The sequence below is a fragment of the Brachionichthys hirsutus genome, chromosome 14, assembly GCF_040956055.1.
Source record: "Brachionichthys hirsutus isolate HB-005 chromosome 14, CSIRO-AGI_Bhir_v1, whole genome shotgun sequence".
NCBI lineage: Eukaryota > Metazoa > Chordata > Actinopteri > Lophiiformes > Brachionichthyidae > Brachionichthys > Brachionichthys hirsutus.
In genome coordinates, this window is record NC_090910.1 from 6,502,126 (window position 1) to 6,524,937 (window position 22,812).

General features: G+C 44.2%; 1 protein-coding gene across 1 annotated transcript in view; it reads left to right on the forward strand.

Annotated features, from left to right (window-relative positions):
- Positions 1 to 21,943, forward strand: part of zfhx4 (zinc finger homeobox 4) — a 52,921-nt gene extending 30,978 nt beyond the window's left edge. The window contains exons 6-11 of the mRNA XM_068747794.1: positions 6,634 to 6,732; positions 12,779 to 12,912; positions 13,997 to 14,197; positions 14,287 to 14,407; positions 14,574 to 19,934; positions 20,388 to 21,943. Of these exons, the coding sequence (XP_068603895.1) occupies positions 6,634 to 6,732; positions 12,779 to 12,912; positions 13,997 to 14,197; positions 14,287 to 14,407; positions 14,574 to 19,934; positions 20,388 to 21,943 (7,472 nt within the window). The remainder of the gene's footprint in view (positions 1 to 6,633; positions 6,733 to 12,778; positions 12,913 to 13,996; positions 14,198 to 14,286; positions 14,408 to 14,573; positions 19,935 to 20,387) is intronic.
- Positions 21,944 to 22,812: the final 869 nt, after the last annotated feature.

Sequence of the window (22,812 nt, forward strand, 5' to 3'; positions counted from 1 at the left end):
AGCAGGTATGCCGAGAAACAGCTGCTTTCTTCATTAGGTTCATCTATCGACCCCGGACCCTTGCTGTGTGTGTGTGTGTGTAGGTGTGTGTGTGTGTGTGTGTGTGCATTGGAGGGATAGGAAAGAGACGGCAGCCTCTGTAGATAAGTGCTGGTAATAGAACAGAATGAATTCTTATCACAGAGATGGGAAGGCCATTAACCCTCAGCTCCGACTTCTCTTTCTCTCTGTCTGGTCTCACTCTCTTTCTCTCGCTTCTCTCTCCTTCTCTTTCTCCCTCCACCGGTCTGAACCTGACAGGGTCACATTGTCAAGCGTGTGTGATATTTCCACTATTTGTGCAACTCCGAGTGTGTGTGTGTGTGCGTGCGTGCGTGTGTTGCTGCTGCTGCTGCTGTGCCGACTGCCCCGCCGGCCAGATGTTTATAATCAGGGGGGGCTAGATAAATATTGGACCTCAGAATCATAAAAGACCAGGAAAAACCATAAAATGGAGAAAGAGATGCGGGGGATGAAACAGAAGGAGAGGAATCTTCTTTTCAAATTATTCCTAAATCCCTCAATAAGCTTGCCGTGCCGCCTCCTTAATTCACCTACTCAGCCTAAGGTGATTCAAACAGCCGAAATGCAATATGGCTGTTGTGTAAGATGCAGGTGTGTGTGTGTGTGTGTGTGTGCCGACACGTGTGGAGGTGTACAGTGGGTGTGCTAGTCTATTGTATAAGGCCAGGTGTTCTTTTTTTTCCACCACGGAACCTTTTGAAGACATTTTTTTGTCCTGCTCGTACCTTTTGTGTTTGCTAATCAGGAATCATTAACACCGATCCCCCCCCCCCCCCCCCCCTCTGTCACTATGCAGCGCTCGCAGCGCCGCGAATGCAACCTCTCGTAACAAGAAACAGCAGTTTCTGTGTGCACAGCAAGCAAGACATGCAAGCCTTTAATCTTGACTATGTTTATTCATGTGCATTTCTTTTCTCTTCTCTTCTTTTTTTGTTTTTTTTTCCAAAGGAGTAATAGGTGTTTTGTTAGTCGCCTGCAAGACAGCGGCGTGGGCAATTTGAGCGAAAGAAAATACAATGAAGTGTCTCAGGAAGTCGTAATTGACAACAACAAAGCAAATTTGGAGCTGCTGATACAAGCACTTTTATTTTTTTACCCAGAAGTCATTTTTTTCCAGCTTATTCTGTCAGTTCAATTTATTGACATTCACACCAGGAGCGTTTTAAACGCGACAATCCCATTGTCTTTCTTTCCGAGTCGACCTGAAACAATAGATTTTTTTTTTTTTTTTTGCTGGTGTAATAAGTTCTCATGTGTTTTAAGCAATAAGTGGGTGGATGGAAACACGTGTGTTTGCTTGCGCTGGTGTTTGTCTGTTTACATGTTAGCATTTGAGTTTTGGACCTCTGTGCATGAAATATATTGTTCGCTGCGTGGGAGTAAATGTGTGTTTTGTGCGGGGGGGGGGGGGCAAGTAGGTGTGTGTGAGCGAGTGCAGGTGTGTGTGTGCGTGTCAGTTATTCCCAGGCCCTGTGCAGGAGCTGTAGCCCCTTTCCACTGGGTTGATGTTTAGTATTTTAGACATGCTACATTAACAACATCTGGTTAAGATCTAACTGCTTGTTAAACGCGCTGAAATTCAGGGGTAAAGGTACAGGGAGAACGAGGGGAGAGAGAGAGAGGGGCGGGGGGGTGAAGATGGAGAGGAGGGTCAATAAAGATTTGAGGGTGAGCGAGAAGAAGGGAGGGAGCTCGGTAAGTCTGTGAGGTTATTACCCTGGCAGTATTACCGCTGGCCCTTGACTTCGTATGTGTGTGCGCACACGCGAATGCAGATGCGCGTGCGAGGCCGTTACCGTAGCGGGATGGAGTAATGTTTCAAAGCCTTCCCCTTAAAAAACAAAGGGCCAAACTAGAGCCACGCGTGCGGCGCAGGAATGTGACATCATAAGGCCCCTATTGCTCACGCACACACATACACACACACACAGAGACACACACACACACACACACACTCGTGGTCTCACAGGGGACATGACCACAGTTGTAAGAAGAAATCAACGTCAACATCACGGCTAAGTGGGGGAGACATGGCAGTCATGGGTGTTACGCAAAACATTAAGGCTGCATTACGACCACAGATACAGCGGACGGAGACCATATCTCGTCTTCATCGTTATTTCTAGACGTAGCACAACAGCTCTTAAAATATTCTAGCATATGGAATCCTAGCGGCTAAACGCTATTCGTCTCTAAGACTTGTTTTTATGGCATTTGCTCCTATATTTCTCACCACCTTTCTTTGACGGCAATTACTGTTTCGCTCGATGCTCTGCTTTCATTCTGTCTGTGATTTAAGATAAACTATAACGGAAAAAAAACCACCACCGGATTTATTTATTTATTTATTATTATTCCGTTAGCCCTTTTAATGAGGACCATCCTCGCTCCGAGGAAGCAAATTAGAGGCAGCTCGACCCAGCTAATGAATTCAGCCATTTTGGAGCCTCCGTGTCCAGTTTCTCCACGTGGCATTGCTCTATACGGTTGTGTGCTACGCAACCGAGTCCTCGACCGGGCACATAATGACCCGCCGTGGTGGTTATGGGCCCTTAGGGGGAGACGGGAAGGGGAGTGAATGGTCTCAGAGCAGGTCATTACACAGCGAGAGGGCACACACAAGCTGACTCTGCTGACACTCTCAATACGCTCGCTATCGCCTGCACCTCCTGTATGGGCCAGAATCTCTTCAAATTTATCTTTCACACTATTTTCCTTCATCTCTCTCCATCTGAAACTTTTGTTTTCATTTTTTTTTTATTTCCCGTTTTACCGCGGCGTCTCTTTAAGAAATTGCAAAATCTGTTTTTTATTTAAAATTATTATTTTCCACTGAGATCAAATGAACCAAATAGGTTGTGTTTGAGGATTTCAGGAATTATTTGAGGGAAAAAAAAGTCATTCTTCCAGAGTCCTAATTGGTTACACTGGCTTCCAATTAAGAGTAAAAACCAGGCTGATTTGGCTGCGTCCCTGATCAGGAGTCACGTAATTATTCTTCCTCTCTTAACGGTTAAATATAGGCTGGTGTTGGTTGCAGAGTAATCTGACCCAGGGTCTGTGGTTAGCTTGAGCTCACCGGCCGGCTTTAATGTTCCGACCGACCCACATCAAAGGGAGTCCCACCAGGCTGCCAAAATCACACACCCTCCACAGAGTGACCTACTCCCTGCCTGTGTGTGTGTGTGTGTGTGTGTGTGTGTGTGTGATGGGTGGTTACAAAAGTTTTGCTCAGCGTGTCTTCTGGTAGTAATTAAGTTGATGGTAAAGAATCCCTGCCTCAAAAAAACCTGCTGTCTCTTGCCGCACACACACACACACACACACATACACACTTACGCATGACAACTCTCATGCAAGCACATGCTGCCACTGTCTCACTCACTTGATCAATGGCCCACATGCACAAAATCACACTGAAACTCGTGCAATTGCGCACATGCTCACGTACACACTCATTTAGTGTGCAACTGTCCGGGTCAGTCAGAGGGCAGACGCCGTACTGATGTATTGAGAGTGCTCGTCTGGGAATGTCTTTAGTGTGGAAATGCATTCCCAGTTTGCACACACACACACACACACACACACACACACACACACACATAAGCACATGCACGCACACACACAAAACACAGATCTAACCAAACAGAAAGGGAAAGGAGAGAGAGAGAGAACACTGATGAGGCCCAGATGATCGCCCCTCCTTTCCTCTTTTTTCCCTTTCTTCACCCACTCTTCACCCTTGTTCCTCTCTGTTCATTGTCTCTCCTTTTACTTTCTCCTGTCTTGTGTCCTATGTAGCTACAAGTAGACTGCCCCCTAGAGGTCAGTTGAGAACGTGGTTTGGTAAGGTCAGGGTCAACCGACATCAAACACATCATGAATATTTTTGGACTCCTGTCCTCTTTTCATTTTATTTCATGTTAATCAACATTGACTATTCTCTGAATATGATGATTTTGATGAAGATTGGTGATTTCAGTTGGATTACACACATCTTTGTCTTGAGTCAGAGATGATTGTATAAATAAACTAGAATTCTGCTATGGATTAATAGATACCCGTATTATAGTAATAATGTTGTATTATATTAATATTCGATTGGACCATTGTAATGTGTTTTGCGATGAAGGTTTATAATATTTTACATATGTTTTGGTGGTGGAAATGGAAATGTCTTTTTTTATCATTCGCTCATTTTGAGACGCTGCCTTGATCTTGCAGTATGTCAGATCTTTATAAGCTTTTTTTTTATGTCTCTATATACCTCTGTTTTTACTCTTCGCCCTCCCCGTGTTTTCCCACCCTGCTGTGAAACACGCCATTTGATTTGTGCCAATTGCTTTTCCTTGGTGCCTTACAACAGTAAAATATAGGGAATAGATAACAGTGAAAAGGACTTTCGAAACCAGCACACAGACATATTATCCTTCCCATTTCCTTGTATATGAAGGTGGGTTGAATTAAAATACAAAGATGGACGCTGCAGCACCAGCAGTGAAAATTGCAATTTCTGCAGGCCGCGCTCTCCTGCCTGACAGGAGATATTTCATCCCCGTTGTCACCAACGTATTAATAAAACATCAGGAGCAGAGTGCAGTCCCAGTCTCGCTCTCGCTCTCTCTCGCTCTGTGTCTCTGTCTGTCTCTCTTGTCCTTTTACATACAAACACACACGTACGAGGATGCACAAATACACTTTGAAATAGACTGTACATACACATGCAGCTGCAAAAACGTGCACGGCAGTCGCAGAAACGTGCAAATGCTAAAAGACAACGGCGTTTACGAATACAAAAAACACAGGCAGAATATTTCCTCCTCGATCACACCCCAGCGTCTGCCATGAAAATTTCATGCTGTATATAATGTCCGCTTAATGTATTGGCGCTTAAAGCAACGGCGCCAGCACTTAGTCTATATGTCTGACTTTGACTTTGTACGTGTGTGTGTGTGTGTGTCTGTCTGTACGGCCGCCATATGTGAAAGGGTTAATCATATCATGTTTCTGTGTGTGTGTGTGTGTGTGTGTGGTGGGGGGGCTTGCTGACTCCTTGCGCTCATCATACAATGGCCAAAGTGATTGTATGCAAATGAAGGCTGACCTCCATCCACCCTTTGCCTGATTCCAATGAATATGTGTGTGTGTGTGTTGTAAGATATGACTATTAAGGCAGTGCAGGATTGATGAGCACAGTCTTTTTTTATGCACACACACACACATACATGCGTGTGCGTAAAAAGAGTCACACATGCACATATGCAGAGAGACACAGTTTCACTCTCTGGCAGAATGAGGAGTTTGTTGTGGGAAAGACCCCCCCCCCCCCCTCCCCCATTTAGAAGACATGACGTTTTTAATGGTCTTGGTGTGTGTGTGTGTGTGTGTGTGTGTGTGTGTTTGATCCTGCATTGGTATGGTGTTTTTTGACTTTGTTTCTGTTTGATTCTGCATTTGTGTGTGCTATACTCAGATGGAGGAAGGAACTATAAGTGTGCGTGTATATGTTTTGTAATTGTGTGTGTGTGTGTGTGTGTGTGTGTGTGTGCATGCCTGGTTATCTGGCCTCTCTCAGACTGCTCAAAATTCATTACAAAGTGACATCAGCCCAGCCGGAGACAAATGATGGCGGGATGAAAGGGAGCGCCGGGGCTTGGCTGGGATTAGTGTTAGCTTGCGCTGGTGACACTTATACACACACACACACACACACACACACACTTGCACACAAACACGAAGCACATACACGCGCATACACACACTTTAATCCACTGGCAGAACACTGCAGATACACAGAATTATCAAACAAGGGGTTGAACTCTCAGAGATGGGCAGGCTAATCTGCTAATAGTACAGAGCTGCATGTGTGTGTTGGTTGGGGTGTCTGTGCATGTGTGTGTGTGCACATTTTTGTACAGATATATACAGATATTTGACATAATATTTTTGTGCAGTACACAGTACTCTGCCATTATACAGTGCAATGCATGCATACTACATATTGATGTTAATGTTTGTTCCATTTTAATATGTAGAATAAAGGTTTTTTCATGCATTTATGAACAAAAAAACAAAACACAATTTTATTTTCAGCTCAGCTGGAATATAAAATTCATTTTATCTTAAATAAAGTATATTAAAATACAGAAAAAAGGTGAAGCTTTTCTTTGCATGCATTTTTTAAAGGTGTGATCTGAACAGAGGAAATAAAATTCACTGAACCAGTTTTCTTGTCAGATATATTTTGTTGTCACGCAACTTCTCTGCTTTCAGACCATTTATGTATCATGTTTCGCTGCCTGGCAGGACTGTTTTCAAAAGAACATGTGTTCAAGTCACTTGGGACATTGTTTGCTGGTGAGATATGCAGCACAGTAGGGTAAAGGGGCTTTATGAGGATTAACTGAACACGTAGAAGCAGGAATATTTTTAAAATGACTCCAATATATGATATCTGATAGACCACAAGCAGTTTCTTTTTCAGTGTTTGTAACCAAGCCAGAATGTACTCCTATTTTTTTTGGGGAAGAGCATCATGGGTAATGTAGTCTATTGTGTGTGCTTTTTCAGAAGAGGGTGCTGAGGACGGCGAAAGACCTCCTCGCTCTTCGTCCAGGCATAGCCACAACCCCGGTGTCCGAGACTTGATGGACACCAGGAGAAAAGACCGTAGGTTTTACACACACACACACACACACACAAACAATACATATACAAACCTCAAGCCTTCCTCCTTTCTTAAGTTAGCGTTCATCTCTCCCTGCCTCAGATAAGTTTCAAACGTGTGTGTAACATGTGAATTCTGCTGACTAGCCTTCATGTGACCTGCTTTAATCATTTCCATCTGACAGAAAGTGAAAAAGAGAAAGAGAGGGACAGGGAGAGATTGGAAAAGAAGAAGAGAGAAAAAAACCAGAAAGGGAGAGGGATAAGTTGGGTGTTGTGGATATAACCAGGCAATGTCCAGTCCCCAGATTATTTTTTAATCAAATCAGTTTGCGTGCTTGTAATTCATAAGCGCCTTGCATTAATCTTTTCTCGTTCTTCTGCCCTCTCCGATGGCATATTAATTTTTCATAAGCGTAGGATTAGATGTGGGGCCTTGTGTATATGTTTTTTCTAATATTTCACCAAATCTGTGCGACACTTAAATTAGTTTTTTTTTTCCCTGCAACCTACTTTATTTTTTTCCCCTCCTGTCTCGATCCTTTTCTTAATTGTTGTCCAATCTGTGACGCTATATCATACAGCATCACCTGAGCTAGGAAAAGAACCCAAGACAGAAAGAACTGTGCCATTTGGTTGGAAGAATAGCACTATTGTGAGCAGGGGAGGGGAAACGATCTGCACAAGGCAGCTCTGTGTTTTTTATTATTTTGGTTGAGGTACGGAGCACATAATGCGACGCTGTGGTTGGGATAGCCCTGGCTTTGTTAGATTTGATTTACCCAAATAAGAATTCATATGGTCTTTTTATGTATGAGATGGAAATCCATGGCTGGGGATGAATATTGCATGGGGTCTCTTTCCTCTCTTTTTTTCCCCTCTGTCATTGCATGGGGTTCGCTCTCTCATTCATTCTGCCTCTACTAATGTCTCCCCTTCTCTTTCACGCTCACACCACCCCCCCCACCCCCCACCCGCCGACTCACACGCGCATGCACCTTCCAACTCCTAACCTCAATCCATCTCACGCTCCCTCCCCACCTTGTCTTCCTAGCATGCCGTACCTAGCTCCATAATGTGAGGCTCAATGAGGCAGAAGGAGAGCTGAGTGAGGCTGGGGCCTATTAGTTTAGCGAGTCATCTATCTTTCAGCTCTATCTCTCTGACAGGCCTGTCCGACGGGCTGGCGGGGAACCACCATCCATGCATTTACTCCGCATATTACCGCCGGCGTCATTTAACAGCACCGCACACGTGCAAAAAACTGTCCAGGTCCCTCCTACTTTAAAGCGTACTAACGTATGTGCATGTTTCCTCTAGTGCAGTTCATCAGATGGCATAATAAATCTGTTTGATGAAGCAGAAATGTGGCCTTTTTATTTGTTGTAAATAATTAGTTCTGGGAATTTCATTGGCTGGATAAAAAAAACAAATATAATATTGCTAGTTTTTTTTGTGTGTTTTTATTTTGCATTGTCACTGATGGAGATTTTAGAAAATTAAATGGCACAAAAGGCAAAAATGAGCCTGCCATGTCTTAATGTTGTTATGCTACGGTTATCGTCAGAAACAGGGCCTTGGTTTTCTCTTTCTCCAGCTTAAAGTAGTCGAATTTAGCATCTCCATCCTCAGCCCAAAATCAGTGACAAGCTTGAAACGTGTGTGTGTGTGTGTCTGTGTACATGTGTGTGTGTCTGAATGACATCTCCAGGGAAAGGATTACAGTGTGGCCAAGTGAGCAGCAGTTTGCACACTTCATCTCAAAGACTAAGATCCCTTAAACAAAGAGGGGCAGATACAGTATATAGACGGGGGGGAAACAGCGATGAGGGGGGGGAGGGGTAAGGAAATAGAGAAAAAGCTTTTTCCCTGGCTTCATTTACATTGTCTTTTATAATCCCATGTCACTTTAGATTAATTATAATCCATGTTGCATTTTCCATGCAAATGTCCCCCGATGTGGATTACTTCCAGATAGCTTTGTGCTGTGTGTGTGCGTGTGTGTGTGTGTGTAGATGGTGCGTGTCGTCACCATGGCTCAGGGGCCCACTTCTTATAAATAACAAACTAAACAAAGACCCCCATCATGGAAATGAGCCCGTCAGGCAGGCTAAGGAACGTAGATCTCTACCTGCTTCAAATTAGCAAAGAAATGACTCATGGTTCTTACCACCGCATGTGATGTATTAATTTCGTGCAGTATTTTGAATTGTGCAGATAAAGGGGAAACAAAATGGAAGCGCTCGCAAACAAGATCAGATGTTAAGCATTACATATTAGCATCGGTCGCAATACTTTCAATCTTTATCTGCGTCTTGTCAATTTTCCCAGCTCGAGACGAGAGGCGCGCGCTCCTCTTCCGCCTTTCTAAAATGAGCGTAAAATATATTAAAGGCATTAACATGTTTAATTAGAAGCCTGCAGCTCTCCCTTTGTGTACGTCTGTGTGTTTTCTCTGTAATGACAGCTTGTTGAACATCTCAGACGATTTGTCAAATGTGACAAGGCCTTGCTCTTATTTATCTCTCATTAGAGGACGAGTCTTTAAAAAAACACAAACGACAAGGGCAGCTGCTGTTTAACAGCCTTTCTCTTTCTGTTCCGTAAGACGCTCTCCATCACACTCCCTTCCAGTCTCTCTCACTCCCTTTTTCTCTGCATCCCTCCGGCTAGAACTGGGCCTGCTGAGTGCTTCAGTGGGAGTTTGGGGTTCAGAGTGTGTTGCTGTAATGTTATCAGGTGACCGGGGGTCAGCCTAATGCGTAACCTCAGAGCAGTAGGCCACTAAATCATGCTCACTGGCCCTCCCTGGCCTGTTTTGGCCAGCTCTACCTCCTAGATTTACTGCTCCGTAACCTTAGCCAGTCTTCCAGAGCTCAGGACAGCTAAATTGAATACTAAATCCAGGCTGCTGCCACCCAGCCTGCTCCCCCTTAATTGACAGCCTACCCCCCCCCCCCCCCCCCCCTTTGCCATGCATGTTTGTGGGCTTTCATTTTCAAGAACTGTCGGTAGTACTTGCGGAGTATCTTATTGTTTGGCTCCAGATGTAGCTTCTCCTTCAGTATTTCTTCTAAAATCATAGTTTGGGTGACATAAAGATTCAATGAGATGCTTGTTTGTGTTAAAATCTAATTTGCTTGCTTTAGTTTGCACAAACCCCCCCCCCCACTCTGACACAAAAGGGCAGATTCTATAATAGATGCACAGGGGAAACATTCACTGCGGTATTGCCGAGCCTCCTGCCTTTTGAGGAACAATGTGGGACATATGTATCCTGAGGTAGTTAGAGCCATGAGCTCCTCTGCACTTCCTCCTTTTTTTCTCCCCCTCTCCCGCCATTGCTCTGTACTTCTCTCCGTTTTAGCACCCCCCTCGCGTGTATAAGTGTGTGTATACGCGACTCCCTAAATACCATTGACAGTTGCAAATAAAGATGGGTGGTGAATGTGCTGCGCTCTCCCCCTGCAATGCAAAAAGGGTTGAGTGTCATAAATCACCTTTTGATTTATCTAATCAAGCAAGGTCCTGCTGCATGCAGACATTTGTCATTGGAGGGAGGGGGGGGGGGGGGGGGGTTCTGCATCACTGGGCTGCAGCTGGTTGAGCCCACCTAAGGACGAAGGGAGGGTGGAAAGGGAGGAGAAAGAGCAGGAGGAGGTAAAAGGACACAGGCATTAAGTGTGGGATGCCGACTTAGAGACAAAAGAAAATGAGAGGAGTGCCTGATGCTCCTGCATTGTTCTCTAACCTGCTCCCCTCCATTATTTTTCTCTAATTATTTTAGCTATTCTTGCGCAATCCAGATCAAGAATGCGCAGCAGATTGAAAGCCACAGACCGATGGGCTTTTTCTTCTTCTTTTTTTTATCTTCCATAAAGTTACAAAAGAGTCAGCCATTATATTTATATTTATGTGTTTCCGTTGATTCTGTCCTTGGATGGCATTTTCTGATATTTGAATGCATTTCTGTGCTTCAAAACAACTTTATTATTCACTTGCAGTATTTGCCATTCAAAGCTCCTAAGTGGCTATGGAGAGAATTACTATCTCAAGATTCAAGGTTAACCAACTGTGTTTCTTTGCGTGAGTGTTGATGAAAGGGCTAGACAAAAGATGACTCTAAACTCGAGGGTAGATCTTCATGTTACACACACACACGCACACATACACACATCAATATGACAGCAATCAATGGTGATCTGCGAGCTCTTTTCCTTGCCGCACTGTAAATGTTTTTGCCGTCCCTTGTCTGCCAATCGCCTCCTCTGCTTTCACGGGGATGTAATTTAGTCGCAAATTGACTGGAAGACGGAGGCAAAAATTGAAATTAGAAACGGTCATAATAAATATGGGAGGTGGGGTGGATACTTTGAAAAGGTCAGGTGATTTGAGGGGTGCGTCCATCCTGCTCCAATTTGACAAATAGAGTGTCAGAGGCCTGTCATAATACATAAACATACATGGCGGTAGACACACAGACACACACACGCACACCCAGACACACACACACACACCCAAACCCTGCAGGGGCCATAGCAAGCACTCAAAAACGAGATTACACTGCTATTCTGAGCTGCAGAGCAATTCTCAGATGTTCTTGGAAATTCACATTGTGCCCTTGTGTTTTTTCCTCCTCTCGCCCTCTTTTTTTCATTCCCCTTTCCTCCCTCTTTCTCTTGTCACTTTCGTTGACAGGCCAATATTTCAGGCTCCAGATATAGGGGATTACAAATAAAATAAGTGGAACGCCTACTTAATGCAACAGAATTAAAATGCATGAACGGGCCAGAGGAATTGATATGCGCCCAATATAAACACGAGCCCCAGAATAATATGAAATACAAAATGTTTTTCTTCAGCCCCCTCTCCATGTATCAGTGCTTTGATTTCTTTTTCTTTTTTTTTTCATTTGTGCATCTAGCGTGAAGCGTTGATTCGCAAGAGTGAGGCTCACATATTGCCTTGAGTGACCAGATGAGAGAGAGAGTGGGGGGGCGGTTATGGCTTAAGGAGAGAGAGAGAGGAAGAGTGTAAGGGAAAGAGAGTGAAAGAGGGAGGAGGGAGGGAGAGTTGCTATGTCTTTGTGTTGTGCAGGCAGAATATAGCCGGGCCTGCACGGCCTGTATCTCAGGATGAGGCTAATGAAAGATTTATCAGCGGCTGCAGCATTTACTAAATACAACCAGAGGCTGATCGCTCCACATTGAGCCCCACTGTTAGTGTCACACACGCTTACATGCACACATACAAACAGACACGCACAAGCAGTGTTGCTAGTGTACCAGCCGGCGTGACCGAGCCCCGGAAATTTAGCATCTTGTACAGACAGAGAAGTTCTCTAGGCAGCCGGGGAAATGTATATGAACTAATGAAGTGTATAATATTACCATAACATTTAATGTATGTCATGCTGGGATAATGAGCCTGCCAGAGTTTTCTCCATTTCACATGTCCTCGGGGCTGAAACGCATCATCATATATGAATGTGAATAATGTTTGTATCCGTGCTTACGTTGCCTTGATGTCAAATCATTTAAAACAAAAAAGATCATCACCTATTTCCCAATGAATATTAATTTGGCAGATTTTCATATGTGTATCAATAATCATTTCAGCCATGTTGTGATCTAGAATAACCACAAAATGGATGCAGCTGACGATACTATCGTGTAAATTATATTATTATGCATTATGTACTAGTAGTGTTATTACTGAATGCTCCCATTTGTCAAACAGTATACTTGCATATACAGTATGTGATCTATGGCACTCTCGCTCATTTTTAAGATGCAAATCTTCTGCAGTGCTCATTCTATGCGACTCCATAATAAATAATTGCTTATTTTCATTTTTATTTTACAGTCTTGTTTTAAATTTTAGATTTTAAATATATTTTAAATCCGAAGTTTGTTAGAAATATATGTGAAACAAAATCACACAAAATGCAGACATGCAAGCTGTAAATAAGAACTGTTAAGTCCTTGAAAAAAAACATTTACATTTTGCCTTTGTCTGTCCTCCTCTTTTTATCTCCACTGCTGGCCAGGAGTGAATGCCATATCCAAAGAGGCTACTGCACCGAATTCATTGGTTCAGCATTCCCTTCTTCCAGATCGGCAAATAGAAAGTCCACCCAAAAGGTCGAGGTCTGCTGAGCGACGGACCTCCGCCAATGAGCAGGTAAATGTTTTTCATGACGGATCCTTAAATGATAAGCTTTTACATGTTGATGCAGAAAGCAAATTGTTAATGAGGAAGGTTCTTCTCCATCACCACTAATGAAATCTAACCTTTGCTGTCACTGCAGGATGAGCTAATGGAAAGACACTCCTAAACTGCTTGTAGCAAAAAAGCAAAACAAAAAGCGAAGCTAAGCATTTAGGAAATGTTGGCGCCAGCTTTCTATCAAAGGGTTAAATGCCCACCATTCCCCTCCCTGACAGAGCTTTTTAGCATTAAGCGCAGAAGGACAGACTTTGCGTTCATAAGTGGAATACCTGCACTAGCCATAGGTCCTCACTGAGCTTCACCCCCCATCCTCATCTCCTCCTTTTTGCATCTCTTTAAATTATATGTGTTTTTAAATTAGATTATGAAGTATTAGCTCGTCTGGTTCTGGGCCCTGCACTGAGAGAGGACTTAGTCATTTCAGAAATGGATTCTATTAAGACAGGTGGTAGGGGCAGCAGCTATGTTCAGAGTACTCCCTGTAATGAGGGCAAGGCATGGCTTGGGCGCGTACACACCTTTGTCATCTGTACTACCCTGATTAGAAATTCTGGCCAATCGTGTTTTTCCGCTAATAAAATTGCATGAGTTGAAAGACTTAAGTGAATTAAATAAAACATGGTTGATCTACATGTTCTGTGTTGAGGTGGGTATCGGGGGTGGGTGGGGAGAGGCACATGCCATGGGTGTGGTGAAGAAGAAGAAAGTCCTGTGGAAACATTCGATATGAGGCTGTTTCAACCCCTAAGAGTTCAGGAGACATGGCTGCTGTGTGTCTCGATCAAGTTCTTGTTCAAAGTGTGATGTTTGCCTGGTTTTACAGTGAAGCAGATGGTGAACAGTCAAGTATGGTTATAGCATAGTTATGACACCCGCCAAAAACTGAATCTGATGCAAAAACGATTCCTTCTCATGCATTAATTTAGGCTGTCCTTTGACTTGACTTATTCCAACACAATATTATTATTATTATTATTATTTCCCCTTGTTTTTGTTTGGGGTTTTGTTTTATTTATTTATTTATTTTGCTCTTTAGGTTCAACAGTGTCCATATTGCAACTACAGCAGTAAAGATTCCAATCGTATGCAGCTCCATGTTATGTCACAGCATTCCATGCAGCCAGTGATTCGCTGCCCACTGTGCCAAGATGTCTTGAGCAACAAGATTCACCTGCAGTTGCATCTCACCCATCTGCACAGTGTGGCTCCTGACTGTGTCGAAAAGCTGATTATGACTGTAAGTAGAAGTAATCAGTAACATTAATGTAAATGTATGCTGCACTTGTTTGTATTATAATAATGGATACATTTGTTTGGTCTTCAAAGGTTGTTGGGCCTGACACAGCAACACCAAATAATATGATGCCTCCACAAACTGGAAAAGACAAAGGCCTGTCTTCAATGGATTCCTCTATCTCTCCCACTGATGGGTCAGGAAACTCTCCAGGTGAGCAGAATTTGGAATCATTGTCCATGAAATAATAAGGGTGCATTTACATAAGATTAATATAAACATTCAAATTCTTAATCTGCTTGTAATTTATCAGGACATAAACAGTGATAAGTAAAATGATGCATGTTTTGAATTTCAAGCTGCATTGTTTTACTTTTAGGAAACATCTCAAAGGATGAGCTGAACACTCAAGAAAAGAGTGAATCGGACCTACAGGGTGAAGAACTCAAGCCCCAAATGGAAGCCACAGAGGCACCAGGCTGGAAGAGATCCAGTGGGTTGGGACACGATAGCAAATCCCCTGAAACCCTACATGACCATCTCAATGAGCTCCAAAGGCTCCAGCAGCAACAGCAACAGCTCTCTGTGTCTGATCGTCATGTCTACAAATATCGCTGCAACCATTGCAGTCTAGCCTTCAAGACAATGCAGAAGCTTCAGATACATTCCCAGTACCATGCCATCAGAGCAGCCACAATGTGCAGCCTATGCCAACGCAGCTTTAGAACATTCCTGGCCCTTAGGAAGCATTTGGAAAATGGACACCCTGAACTTAGTGATGCTGAGGTGCAGCAACTTATAGGAAACCTGCCACTGAATGGGGATATCACTGAGAGTGAAGCCAGGGCTTTGGAGGAGGCTCAGGCTTTTGAACATGATTTGGACAAAGATGATGAAATGGACCAGGAAGAGAAGCCCAGTCCTACAGGAAGTGACAGTAGCTCTCTGCTTGATGACATGGGAGCAGAACCAAAACGGACCCTACCATTTAGAAAGGGGCCTAACTTTACAATGGAGAAATTTTTGGACCCTTCTCGGCCTTATAAGTGCACAGTTTGTAAGGAGTCCTTCACTCAGAAGAACATTCTTCTTGTTCACTATAATTCAGTTTCCCACTTGCATAAGTTAAAAAAGGTTCTTCAAGAGGCATCCAGCCCAGTTCCACAAGAGACGAGCAACAGTATTGACAACAAACCATTCAAATGCAATATTTGTAATGTTGCCTACAGCCAAAGCTCAACCCTTGAAATTCATATGAGGTCAGTTCTTCACCAAACCAAAGCCAGAACAGCCAAAACGGAAATGAGTACAAGTGGGACTGGCACTGGCACTAGTGGCTCAGTGCCCACAAAGAGCCCAGTCCCAAGCACACAAGGGAACAGCAACAATTCAGAATCTGCTAGAAGCGTAACACCCTCTGCTAATAAAGAAAATATTGTGGAACCCAAAGAGAGTAACAGCAGCAACAACTCAAAGAAAACAGCAACTACTGACCACATTTCAGCACAGGCAAGCAACCATCAGACAGCGCCGTCCTCAGTTCAACTGCAAATGCAGCTTCAACATGAACTCCAGCAACAGGCGGCCTTCTTCCAGCCTCAGTTCCTTAATCCAGCTTTCTTTCCCCATTTTCCAATGACCCCAGAAGCACTGCTGCAATTTCAACAGCCACAGTTCCTCTTCCCCTTCTACATTCCAGGAGCAGAGTTCAACCTTAGCCCAGAACTTGCACTGCACTCAGCAGCAGCTTTTGGAATGCCAGGTCTTACTGGATCTTTCTTAGAGGACTTAAAGCAGCAGATGCAACAACAGCACCAGCTGCAACAAGCTCAGGCCCAGCAACAGGCTCAGCAGCAACAGCAACAAGCATCTCAGACACAGTCTCAAATTCAGAAAAACCAACTACAGAACCATAAAACAAAGGTTGAGTGCAGCACTATGTCAGCTTCAGAAATTCAGATGTCACGAGAAGCAGAAGATCACTTAGAAAAACAGGAAAATAGGGCAAAGATTGAAAATGTAGGTGATGCATTAGTTGATGGCTCTAAAGATAACAAAGATCTTAAAAAGTCAAAGTTCCCAGAGCCATTGATTCCTCCTCCACGTATTGTGTCAGGAGCAAGGGGTAATGCAGCCAAAGCACTACTAGAGAACTTTGGGTTTGAACTAGTCATCCAGTACAATGAAAACAGACAAAGAAATCAGAAGAAAAACAAAGATGGAGTTGAACAAGCAGAAATGAACACTGATAAGCTCGAGTGTGGGATGTGTGGAAAACTATTTTCCAATATGCTTATACTCAAAAGCCACCAGGAGCATGTGCATAGTCAATTTTTCCCCTATGTGGAGCTGGAAAAGTTTGCCCAGCAGTACAGAGAGGCCTATGACAAACTCTATCCAATAAACCCTGCTTCACCTGAGACGCCTCCACCACCACCACCACCACCTCCTCCTCCTCCACCGCCACCTGCTCCAGTCCCAGTTACAGCACCTCAACCTCCTTCCGCTTCAATGACCAAGCCCCAAACCCCAGTTCCTGTGTCTCATGAGTCCCCACACCAGCCCTCTCACCAGGCACCACCACCTCAGCCACCACCCCCTCCTGCAACACCTACTGCACCTCCACAAGTACAGCTCCCTGTTCCCCTAGATTTGCCCCTTTTCCCTCCTCTAATGATGCAATCCGTCCAACACCCAGGCCTGCCTCCTCAGCTGGCCCTACAGCTGCCCACAATGGACTCTCTGTCAACAGATCTTACACAGCTTTGCCAGCAACAACTGGGTCTTGATCCAAACTTTTTACGCCAGTCCCAGTTTAAGAGACCGCGGACCCGTATTACAGATGACCAGCTTAAGATCCTTCGTGCCAACTTTGATATCAACAATTCTCCCAATGAAGAACAAATTCAGGAGATGTCAGATAAGTCTGGGTTGCCCCAAAAAGTCATAAAGCACTGGTTCCGTAACACACTTTTTAAAGAGAGGCAGAGGAGTAAAGACTCTCCCTATAATTTCAATATTCCTCCCATTACTACATTGGAAGATATTCGAATGGAATCTCAGCTCAGTGCACTTGAATACTACAGAAGTGACTCTTCCAGTGTCAACAAGAGGTCCTCCCGGACCCGATTTACTGATTACCAGTTAAGGATACTTCAAGATTTCTTTGACACTAATGCATATCCGAAGGATGATGAGATTGAGCAGCTTTCTACAGTGCTCAACCTACCCTCTCGGGTTATTGTTGTGTGGTTCCAGAATGCTCGCCAGAAAGCTCGCAAAAGCTATGAAAACCAGGCAGACTCCAAAGACAATGAGAAAAAAGAGCTGACAAATGAGAGATACATCAGAACAAGCAACATGCAGTACCAGTGTAAAAAGTGTAACATTGTGTTCCCACGCATTTTTGACCTTATCACTCACCAGAAAAAGCTGTGTTATAAGGATGAAGATGAGGAGGGTAATGAGGAAAGTAACTGTGAGTATGACACAGATTATGCTGATCAAGGTCAGGCAAAGATTTCCCAGATACCATTTGAGCCACACAGACAGTCCCAGGGAACTGCCAGCAGTTCTGGTTCATGCTCCCCTGTGACAGCCTCTCCTCGTGCCAGCATGGGGAAAACTTCCCCAAAGCCAGATGTTGCTTCTGAAACGGAACCTAAACAAACTGAGACTGCATCCTCACCAGTGGTCAAGTCACTACCAGAACCCAGACCATCTAAGGCTTGCACGCCTCAGCCACCTCCTCAGAAAGCTCCACAGTCGCAAATGTCAAGACCCCATTCCCAGCCGCAAACAGCAGCCTTGCCCTCAAGTCCACTCTCGTTAGCCCTTTCCTCACTCACAAACAGCCTTCCTCACCAGATGCTTCAGTACCAGTGTGACCAGTGTAAGATTGCATTCCCCACTGTGGAGCTATGGCAAGAACATCAGCACATGCATTTCTTAGCTGCTCAAAATCAATTCCTTCACTCGCAGTTTCTTGAACGGCCCATCGATATGCCATACATGATATTTGACCCAAACAACCCCCTAATGGCTAGCCAGCTGTTATCTGGAGGCCTCTCCCAAATCCCCACACAGGGTAGCTCTGGTCTGACCTCTGCTGTAGGCTCTGGAGCAATGAAAAGAAAACTGGATGAAAAGGATGAAAGTGTTAACGATAAAGATGGCGGAATCAGCAGTGAAGAGCAACATAGGGATAAACGTTTGAGAACAACCATCACACCAGAACAACTGGAGATTCTCTACGACAAGTACCTACTTGACTCTAATCCAACAAGAAAAATGTTGGATCACATTGCTCGAGAGGTTGGCTTGAAAAAGAGAGTTGTACAAGTTTGGTTCCAAAACACTCGTGCAAGAGAGAGAAAGGGGCAGTTTAGGGCTATAGGGCCCTCTCAGTCTCACAAGAAATGTCCCTTTTGCAGAGCACTGTTCAAGGCTAAATCTGCTCTAGATAGCCACATACGATCCAGACACTGGCATGAGGCGAAGCAGGTAGGCTTTAGCTTGCCACCAAGCCCAATGATGAATCAAGACAATGAAAGAGGTGAAAGCCCAATCAAGTATAATTTCTTTGACTACTCACAGCTGCCTACAAAGACTGAGCCAAATGAGTATGAGCTGCCTGCTGCATCTTCAACTCCAGTAAAACCATCTGAGACACAAGTAAAAAACTTCTTAAGCCCTTCATCCTTAAAAGCTGAAAACTGTGATGAAACTGAAGGGCCTACTATTTCAGCAGAAGCCTCATTGTATGATCTCACCAAGATGGACTTTGATGAGACATCATCAATTAACACAGCCATTAGTGATGCTACAACTGGAGACGAGGGCAATAACAACGAAGTTGAGCTTTTCACAGCCAATGGAGGGGACAAACTGAGTGACAATAAGAACTCTGTGGGGTCAAACTCTGAAGGTGGCAGTGAAAGGTTCCAATTCAGCATGGTGAGCCCTTCACTCAGCCTCTCTGGAAAAGACTATGATTCCTATTTTAACTACGATGAAATGGATGAAAACTATGACAGAAGTGAATCGTCAAGCCTTGCTGATCCCAGTTCCCCTAGTCCTTTTGGGGCAAGTAACCCCTTCAAATCCGGGAAAGGCAGCAATTCTGGAGATAGGCTAGGCCACAAACGATTTAGAACCCAGATGAGTAACCTGCAACTGAAAGTCCTCAAAGCCTGCTTTAGTGACTACCGCACTCCTACAATGCAAGAGTGTGAGATGCTTGGCAATGAGATTGGACTCCCTAAGCGCGTTGTCCAGGTGTGGTTCCAGAATGCCCGTGCTAAAGAAAAGAAATTCAAGATTAACATTGGAAAGCCATTCATGATAAGTCAAGGCTCACCGGATGGGCCAAGGCCTGAGTGTACTTTATGTGGTGTTAAGTACACTGCCCGCATGTCCGTCCGAGACCACATCTTTTCCTCACAGCACATCACCAAAGTGCAAGAGACCCTTGGGAACCAGGTAGATAGAGAAAAGGACTACCTAGCACCAACCACTGTCCGTCAGCTGATGGCTCAGCAAGAGCTGGACCGCATGAAGAAAGTCGGTGAGGGACTCGGCCTGCCTGGCCAGCAGCAACAGACTACAGTGGACAACAATAATGCACTTCATGGCCTCAGCCTACCTTCAGGCTACCCAGGGTTGTCTGGCCTTCCACCAGTGCTACTTCCTGGCGTCAACGGGCCATCATCCCTTCCTGTTTTCCCACCCAACACACCTGGTGAGTTAGTATGACAAACACTGAAGAAAAGGTTGAATAGAAGCTTAATAAAATGAGCTTTATCATGCACTATTTTGTTCTACTATACTACTGTTCACTCTGTGTCACTGTGGTGTATCTAAAAAAAAAGTATTATTTTTTACAATGGGCGCATGCATAATATCATCATCAGAGTTGTTCTGCTAAGTTGGTAAAATAATTTTTGTTTGTTATTTTTAATTAGAAAAAATGTTTGTTTGTCTTATTTTTTGTTTTGCATTTATTGTTGGTTTTCTATATTTATAATATATTGGCAGATTGAAATTATCTTTAAGCGCATGTAACAGTTTTGATCCATAACAAAAACATAAAAAGAGACTCAGCCAGTGACAAATTTAATATCTTTCCATAATGATTTGGGGATGAATATATCAATATTGAATATTTCCATATTTATATACCACTGTATTTCAGCTTTAGCGTCTCCCGGTGCTGGCATGCTTGGGTTCCCTACACCAGCCACCCCCTCTCCTGCCATGTCTCTCAGCACTACCCCAACCAAGACTCTTCTGCAGACTCCTCCACCTCCACCTCCTCCTCCTCCTCCTCCTCCTGTTCCCTCCACACCTTTGGCAGCAGTAAATCATACAGAGCAGCAAAGTAAAGAGAGAGAGCGAGACAACAGCAAGAAATCAGGAGAAAAGCCACCTCATTTGAAGGTGAAGGACCGAGAGAGCAGATCATGCCCTGAGACCCCCAGCACGACCAAGAAAAAGGAGAAACCATGTCCAGCTCCAGGGAAACCAGGAAATGAGACTCAGCTGGATGCCACACAACTTCAGGCACTTCAGAATGCTCTTGCCGCAGGTGATCCCAACTCATTCCTGGGGGGGCAGTTCCTGCCCTACTTTCTACCTGGATTTCCCAGCTGTTTCTCCCCCCAACTACCAAGAGGGGTCCAAACGGGGGGTTACTTTCCACCATTATGTGGAATGGAGAGCCTGTTTCCATATGGTCCAGCAGCAGTCCCACAAGCTGCCATGGTCGCTGGTCTCTCCTCAACTGCTCTCCTGCAGCAGTACCAGCAGTCCCTCCAGGATTCACTGCAGAAGCAGCAGCAGCAGCAGCAGAAACAACTTGAGCAACAGCAGAAAGAACAGCAGCAGCAGCAACAGAAGAAAAAAACTGTCAAGGCCCCCCAGAGTGTACAGAGCACGACCACTAACTCCTTCAAACCAAAAGAATCTATAGCTAATAAGGATGACACCAACAAAGGCTCTTCACCAGAAAGCACAAAAGAAGAACCGAAAGCAGAAACCAAAAGTACCATGGCTTTTCCAGATGCTTTTATCGTACCATCTGTAAAGCATGAGTTTATATGCAGGAAGTGCCAGATGATTTTTGCTGACGAAGATTCAGTGGTGCGTCATCAGAAGTCTTTCTGCTACTTCGGACATCCTATATCCGACCCGCAAGAGACAGTGCTTCGAAAGGCAGTGAGCAACTACACTTGTGTTGCCTGCAATGTGGTTCTTAATGGGAATGAAGCACTTGGCCAACATCTTCAGTCGAGCTTGCACAAAGAGAAAACAATCAAACAAGCAATGAGAAATGCCAAAGAGCATACTAGATTATTACCTCACTCTGTCTGCTCCCCTACTCCTAACACCACATCTACCTCGCAGTCTGCAGCTTCTTCTAATAACACCTTTCCTCATCTCTCTCACTTGTCCATGAAGTCCTGGCCAAATGTCCTGTTTCAGGCCGCCACCGCCCGGAAAGCTGCTTCCTCCTCCCCGTCTGCCTCTCCTCCCCCTCCCCTCTCCTCACCTTCAACGGTTACCTCAACTTCCTGCGGCACCTCAGGGGTTCCAACCTCACTACCCACCGAGAGTTGTTCAGATGAGTCTGACAATGAGCTAAGCCAGAAGCTGGATGACTTAGATAACGCGTTGGAAGTCAAGGCGAAGTCGGCCTCTGGCCTAGACGCGAGCTTCAGTAGTATCAGAATGGATATGTTCAGTGTGTAGGAGTGACAACAGGATCCCTTGCTTAAAGAAAAAAAAAAAAAAGACTTTTTAAACTGCAGTTCCAAAGTTTCTCTTAACCCAAAAAAAATTACAGTACCAAATGATTGACTCAGGATTGTTTTTCCCATATTGATATGCTGGCAAGATATTGATTGATTTTTGTTATGGACAGAACTGTTGCAGATGCTTGACTGAGCTTATATTGTATACAAAAACATGGAGTAGGAAAAAAGATCCCACAGGCTCCCTTTGGGGGGGGGGCTTGTTTCAAGCCAAAAACTCTCACGATAGCAAATTGCACCTCAGCTGGATTGTTTTCCAAATGCTAGCATGTACTGTATGGGATGGCGATCCAGAACCCTCAAAGAGAATCTCTCTTAGTTTAGATAGGTGTAATTCAGTAGCTTTAAATTCTCAGGTCAGAACATAACATTTCTCATTTGTTAAAGCAGCAACAAGCCTGGGTACACTTGGCTTATAACCAAAACATGTCAAGCTTTATCGGACGCATTTCCTTGATGTGTATAGAGTACCAAGAGACAATATTACTGTTACAGTGGACAATGTGCATATTATTTTAGTTTTGCCCTACAAAGACAGAATGGTTTTGCCACTGAGGGAGTATAGAATGGTGAAGTAAATGTGTATGATGCCCCCCGTGTTTGCCAGTTTGTATTGCAACAAGCTGTATCTATTTCCCAACCCATTTATTTCTTGTAGTATATACTAATCTGTGCCAACTCTTACCCTCTTACTTTTACCTCTGCTCACACCCTTTTCTCAAGAGGTAATAACTCTAGTTTTGATAGACTCTCTTGGATTATGTGAATATAACACTTTTTCATTTGTGAATTTGCTGTACTGTTACG